Raw genomic sequence first — 7,313 nt, 5'->3', positions numbered from 1 at the left:
AAAATAAAGATAAATAATATTTTTATAAATTATTAAATTAAACAATTATTTATAAATTATAAAGTAGTAGAAAAAAAAAACATTATTAAATATAAAAATAATAATTACAATGCTACATACCTAATTGTTTATATTTACGATGCCAACATACCTAATTTTTTTTAACAACATAACATCTTTATAACTCTATACACCCATAGAAATAGAGTACATTAACATGGGCCCTCCTTCCTAACTGTCACTGAAGTATTTGGCAGAAATTAAACAAAGACAGCTTTTGCCGCAAGGGCCAGCTGGGTACTTCATTTATCTTCTACCTCTGTTCACACACTACCTACTGTCTATAACAAATATAAAATTCAATCTCCTCTTCTTATCACTACCTACTGTCTATAACAAATATAAAATTCAATCTCCTCTTCTTATCAAAACTGCTTGAGTTGAAATTTGAATACCATCTAGTTTATCGTGCCCACACGTGTCGTGGAAGCTTCCTATAATACCAAAATTTCAAACCCCCTTTTCCTTGGCCTATAAGCTATCCTGCATATAAATTCTGTATCCAGTTTCATTTCGTTTGATCCATCTTAAACAGATATCTGACCATACCCATGCTTTTTTCTGAAGTTATTTCCATTATACAAGTCTTATTTAGCCATCCCCACTAAAACTCATTCTTTTCTTAAGGGTGTTCTCTCCATTTCCCAGCCGCGCAAGCTTTTTCAATCATGGGCGGCAACTCATCTGAAGGGACGACTTCTGTCCACGACTTCACCGTTAAAGTAGATTCTAAATCCATACCCTCATTAATTTATTGCCTTGTAATTTTAAGAACCTAATATTTTTGTAGTTTGAAGCTTGGACTTAGCTTGCATATTGATTCTGATATCAGAAATGTAAAATTGCAGGACATAAGAGGAAATGATGTGGATCTCAGCATTTACAAGGGCAAAGTTTTACTTATAGTCAATGTTGCCTCTCAATGGTGATTTTACTTTCTGGTTTCAATTGTCAATTTTATAATGATCTATTTTAGACGCTGTTTTTTCCTTTAACCCAATTGAATTCGACAAATTGCAAAAATCAGATTTCAGCATTAAAATGGCATTTTAGACAAAAAAATAAAAATTTATTCAATTGAAATTAGCATTGTAAGATAATAGTTGAAGGCTTACTTTTTAGGTCAGAATCTGGGCAGGACGCCCATATAGAATTATGAGAATTTGTAATTTTGTAAGTTTATTCCTTTTGACAAATCTTGTAATTAATCCAGCCTTGAATCTCTGTAACTATGCAATATAAATTCACATGTGACGTGATCATTACTTTTAAAACATCCCTACATCTCAAGCTAAGTATTGAAAGGCTTCCAGGAGCATTTAGCACACAAGCACATTTAAAGCATTCGTTTGTAGGAGGGATGGACATTGAATGCAATTCACCTCTGAGATTTCTACTTTCTAGCCTGTTTCCCTATTAGCAAAACTTAGACCTCTCACAATTTTTACTAGACACAAGAGCTTGTTAGTAGGGGGTTGGGCAATGAATGTAATATAGCTCTATGATTTTTTTCACTCTCTTAACCTCTCTTTCAATTGGCAAAGCTTATAAAGCATATGACATCTTTATCTCACAGTTCTTAGTAGCCTGGATTTAACTTGGTTACAACAACCACCCAATCTTGTATTTGTGTTGAATAATTGAAGGTTGTAAATCTCAATCACATCTCAGATCTAGTGAGTTTTTGTCTTTTGTTTTATTTACTGTTTGGAAGTAACTGTCTGCATTTGCGGGAACAGCTGAATGATATAATTTTGTTATTGTTGTTTGGGCAGTGGGCTGACCAACTCTAACTATAAGGAGATGAACGAATTGTATGCAAAGTACAAGGATCAAGGTAATTGTGCAACTAATCTATACTATTTGTTATGTGCAATTTTAATCCTTTTATTTAATTTCTTCAAAAATAGATTCACAGTGCCATTTTTTTTTTAATCAGTAAATTACAGTCTTGGGGACCATTCCCTTTATATTACATATAACAGAAAAATACATATTTCAGTTTTTCATCAGTTTTGGATTTTTACAAAAAAGCCTTATAGGACATTTAAAAACAGCGCAAGATTACAAAAATCCTGTAAAGGGATGCATCATATTATCTTCTGACTTCTTTCTACTTACATAAGTCTATCATTAAGATCTATATAATGATCTTCCTAAATTTATAATATTTAAGAGTACATATCATTTTCATCTTCAGAGCTATCAGAAATGAGTGCAACTAGCCAAGCATTACCTTGAATAGTCACTAGTCCCAGCACTTGCTTTAAGGAATCTGCTCCTCTATATGCCTATTTCCACCGTCTCACCTCCTTCTGTGGCATTCCCATCACAATGAGAGGTCTCTATAGGTCGCTGACAATGTCATTGTTAACCAGTAAAATCCTGTTCAGAGGAGGTAAACCAGCACCAAAGACTGTCATCAGAATGACTTTATTCAGACCCCAAGAAACTAACTCCTGATCAACGCTTTTGCCCCATTTTCTTTACCAGTTCCTTAGCTTCTTTGAGATTCAGAGGCGCTGCCACAAACATCATTAAAATGTCTGTATTTGCCCTGTGTTGGCAATCAGTTGCCCTGAATTCCTCTCCCAGCACCTATTATATTGCATAGAGGAGCAATCCACTTCAGGTTTTGAAGATTTCTTTTTCAATTGCCACTCTGTTATACCGCCAAGAAGAGCCATTTGTCATTGGCCACCCACCAAATGTAAAGTTGTATCCATCAGGCTTCTAAAAATTAGCAGGAGTTTAACACTCTTTGGAATTGTGCCTTGAGAGTTAAGATGTTCCATGTCATCATTATTCTTACCTTTATTTGGCCTCATCCGTAGCCCTCATGTAGAAGATATTTATGATTAGCATGAACAAAATCTCAAATATGAATGTTTTGTGGAGGTTGCCATCCAGAGAATCTCTCAGGTCTCTGAATCATGATTGCTTTAATTAATGTTATGACAAGTTGAAACTTATCTATTGTAATCTTGTTCATTAATTGCCGTATGAGTTTTAGTTTAAGTTTTGGCCATGAATCGGCCTTTGAATTTATCATGCTTTCTTCAGTCATGGCAAATGCAAAATTGCTAATTATATCTGCTTCTTCATTAATTTCCCTAAAAATATGCTGAACTGTATATCTATCCAATGAGTTTAGGAATGGCTAGGTTTTTAGTTTTCCAATTTTGTGACTTTTTGCAACATTTACAGTTATCATGGAGTCACCTTCAATATCTACTTTTTTGCAACCGTAAACCTTGCATGTTGCAAACTCACAATGAAGGCTTGGACTTTGCTTCATTGTGGTTTCTCTCATCAGTTTCCCTTATTCATTTCTTATAACACATCTAGCTCCTGAAGCTCCTGGATTTTCTTTGGATGCTCTGTTGAAGTTCATCTTATACTAGCTTTGTAGGGGAGTGATATGCAGGGTTTCCATTGTACTTATTTCCTTAATTTTGAAGAAACAATCCCACTTTTCCCATTAACGGGGGAAATATGTGATTGTTGTGTATCGACTTCCAAATTATTTTTCTACAGGTAGATTGTGTCGAGAATTTCAACATTAGTTTAAACAGAGTGTCATCATAGCACATCTGATCCACAGTAACCATATTAAAAACATTTAGTAAATGAAATATGAGATGACCAGAATAAACATGAAGTGCATTTGAGCAAATAGAATCCTTTTCAAGATCAAAGCATGCATTACTTCATGTATAATTTTTGAGTTCAAGTCAATTAAGGTTATAGACTAGAGAGATGGATGGACATCAACTCATTCTCTAAAAGGCCATGTTGCAAGAAAAATGAAAAAGCATATTTACTTTTACTTTTGTTCCCTATTGGCTGGTACCATGGTCCAGACTGAAGTCTTCAGGATTGATGCCATAATGTTTCTATTAACTTTGTACTTGTGGAAGTGGTTCTCAAACAAGAGGTCAAGCCAGAGTCTTAATCAAGCTACTTGAGTCTTTTTGTTAGAGAACGTGGATAGGCTAGACTTTCAACCTAGCATGCCCCTGTTTGTTCTAGGCTAAGTTTGGTGTTCTGCCTGTGATTTACAAGATTTCTCATGATTCTAGATTGTGAATTGTTACAGATTATGCCTCACAGTAAATAGTTTCAATTTGATTTGATTAGATGGTGCGAGGGAGCTCGAGACAGTATATCACTCATAGTTATTGAAGCTTTAGTTCTGTGACTTCTTTAAGTTGAGAATCAAGAAATTTTAGCTTTCTGCCAGCTTTCCTTTTCTTAGACAACAATACTCAAAAAGTTAAAATGGGGAGATCAGGGGAAAAAGTATATAAGATTAGACCATTTATGTAAGGTAGCTTAAGTGAGAAATTACAGAGCCTGCACTAAGTGCACATCGGTAGTGGTCAGAGTCTCCAATTTTCTTGGCATTTTTCTGTAATACGAGTCAAGCAATTGATAAATATTGAAGCAAGTATAAACCTAACATTCTCTAGGCTTTTTCTTCGGAATGGCTAAAGTTTGCATGATGTCATCAGTTCTTCAATTCTTTTGCAATTACTGTTAAAGATTTGTTTGGTACCTAGCCAACTTTCTTTTATGTAAACGTTAATAAAAAATGCCCACCAAAATTCCCCTAGGTTGCCTAGTAAATTTAATAATACCATAAATAAAAATTTCTGTTCAACTTTATTCACAATCCTCTCTTTTTGTACTATTCCCAGAGCCTGATTAGACTCCATTCTATGGCCTCATTTCAAAAGTGGTACCTCAGTCTGGCAAAATAATTCTTTTATAGATGACAGAAATCACATGTGAACGCTGTAGGTGATCTAGGTTTCAACAAATACATTCTAGGGGACATATGCATGCAGTTCAAATTCCTGGGATAACTGAATTTACAAGAGAGACACTGTCCTTGGTATTCAGGTAGTTATGAACTAAAACAATGATTGAGTTATAAAATATAAATGAATTTTGATAGACAACCCAAGCCTATGGCTGCAAATGGTCTTCACCTCCAATTAGATCATACATGAAAAGGGCCTGACCTCCAATTATATCATATAACCAATAAATTTTCTTAAATTTAGCTTTCAATCCTTGGTTTTTCTTGACATGTCCTGAAGCTTTCTGACAACTTTCAATATGGATAACTACAGGAGTAGAAATCCTAGCCTTCCCATGCAATCAGTTTGGTGGGCAGGAACCAGGTAATAACGAGCAGATTGTTGAAGTGGCATGTACTCGCTTTAAAGCAGAGTTTCCCATTTTTGACAAGGTTAGCATATTTAGCTATATTTTGTTTGCTTATTATTTATCTTTGCTAATTATTTTAGGGGCTATGTTATCATAAGAAAATTGGAAGTTTCAATTAATTAGCAAATAAGATTGCCTTATTAAATCGTCTGTGTTTGTATTGCACTTCGATGATGTAGGTTGAGGTCAATGGTGGTAATGCAGCTCCCATCTACAAGTTTTTGAAATCAAGCAAAGGTGGATTTTTTGGTGACAGTATAAAATGGAACTTCACTAAGTTTTTGGTGGACAAAGATGGAAACGTGGTTGATAGATATGCACCCACCACATCTCCGTTGAAGATTGAGGTGCTTGGAAATACAAACATTTACAGTTCTATATATCATATTTCATTATTTGGTTAATTTATAAAATGAAAATTGCATTTTCAATAAAACTCTTCAAAGTTGTTTTATTGTTCTATGACATGTCTTAGAAGAATACTGGCTAATATTTGTAATCTTTTGTTTGCAGAAAGATATCAAGAAGCTGTTGGGTGTTGCCTAATGCTCTGATAAACTACCTGTTGTAGCCATTCTATTTGCCAGGATGCTGGAGAATAAAGAAGTAATAATTCAACTGAGACATGGTTCTGATTATACTACACAAGATAAAATGGATCACTACTTACTATTCACAGGACATATTAGTATTGCAGATACAGTTGATCTATTGTATTTCATATGATTTTATATGTAAAATAATTAGAGAGTGCTCATGGTTCATTTTTCAGTATAGCAGCTCTTGACGTTTTAAAACAAATCAGTAACTTACATGCTTATTGGCCTTTTCTTTTCAGCATATTTGAAAAATATTACACCATTCTTTCTAGTAAAATATCCGTCTAGTGGCTTAACTTTTTTCTGCATCATCTTACTCTAGATTAGTTGAGTAATTTAAAACATACTGCCTCTGTTAACGTGAAAAACATCATATTTAGTTACTATTGATATATACAGAAACTGAAACACATCTTTAAAAAAAACGAAGAACCGTAAAACTGAATTGGAAGCTGCAATTAAAAAAAATCGCCCTTGATTAAGATTACACGGACTTCTTTCTTATTCTATGAAATGGATAAATATAATATTAGGGTAAATTTATGATCAAGTAAACACAACATTGTCAAAAAAAACAGTTAAAATGAGCTGAGAGTTCACAAAATATAGTCACATACGGAGATTCCTATCTAATCCTATGTAACGAAATATTCTGTAAAATAACATTGGATAAGGAGATAGAACATAGTAAAAATTGAGTTTTTTATATTATAAAATTGGGAATCAGAGATTTAGAAATGTGAATTTATATTAAAAGATCGTATTTGGGTTTTGGCTAAGGATTTTATTTTGTAAACTCTTTATTCCATTAATTAGATTTAGTGAATTTGAGTTGAGACTAAAATATTAAATTGGAATCTTGTTGAGTATGTGAAGTTCAATCATAGACAATTCCTTTTCTATTCTCCGTGTCTCTTCATATTTGAAGGGTTAAACATTTGTATAAAAAGGATGAGATCAGGATATGTAATCTATCTTTGAGAAATAGTGAATAAAAAATATTGTCCCGTTTTCTTATGGATGTAGTCTTTAATAGTGAACTATGTAATTCATTGTGTTATGTTTCTATTTTTTATTGTCATTATTTTGGTTTTGTTGTTTATTATTATTTTATTTTCTCTTTAAACTCAACAATTGGTATGGGAACTTGGTTGAGAAGCTAAAAGAAGTTGTGAAGAAATTAAGTAAAGATGGAAGAAGAAGTTACATGGAGAATTGAAAAATTTTCGGGGCAAAACTTTGTACTGTGGAAGCTATAGATGGAATATTTGTTGGTGCAAAAGATCTTCCACTAACATTGGAAGAAAGACAAAGAAGCCGATTGCAATGTCCGATGAGGAGTGAGAGAAAATGGACAAGGCAGCAGTGGTGACCATAATTTTTTCCCTCTCTAGCAATGTATTGCTCAATGTTGCAACA

At 33.5% G+C, this 7,313-nt stretch overlaps 1 protein-coding gene across 1 annotated transcript; it reads left to right on the top strand.

The window, feature by feature from the left end:
- Nucleotides 1-246: 246 nt before the first annotated feature.
- LOC131049688 (probable phospholipid hydroperoxide glutathione peroxidase) lies at nucleotides 247-6,069 on the top strand. Its single transcript, XM_059209775.1, has 6 exons — nucleotides 247-782; nucleotides 909-985; nucleotides 1,836-1,897; nucleotides 5,199-5,317; nucleotides 5,475-5,642; nucleotides 5,809-6,069. Exons 1-6 carry the CDS (start codon nucleotides 729-731, stop codon nucleotides 5,839-5,841), a joined length of 513 nt encoding a protein of 170 aa, XP_059065758.1. The 5' UTR covers nucleotides 247-728; the 3' UTR covers nucleotides 5,842-6,069.
- Nucleotides 6,070-7,313: the final 1,244 nt, after the last annotated feature.

The sequence above is a fragment of the Cryptomeria japonica genome, chromosome 8, assembly GCF_030272615.1.
Source record: "Cryptomeria japonica chromosome 8, Sugi_1.0, whole genome shotgun sequence".
Taxonomy (NCBI): Eukaryota; Viridiplantae; Streptophyta; class Pinopsida; order Cupressales; family Cupressaceae; genus Cryptomeria; species Cryptomeria japonica.
Note: the sequence above shows the minus strand (reverse complement) of the source record. Positions and strands in the feature narration are given on the sequence as shown.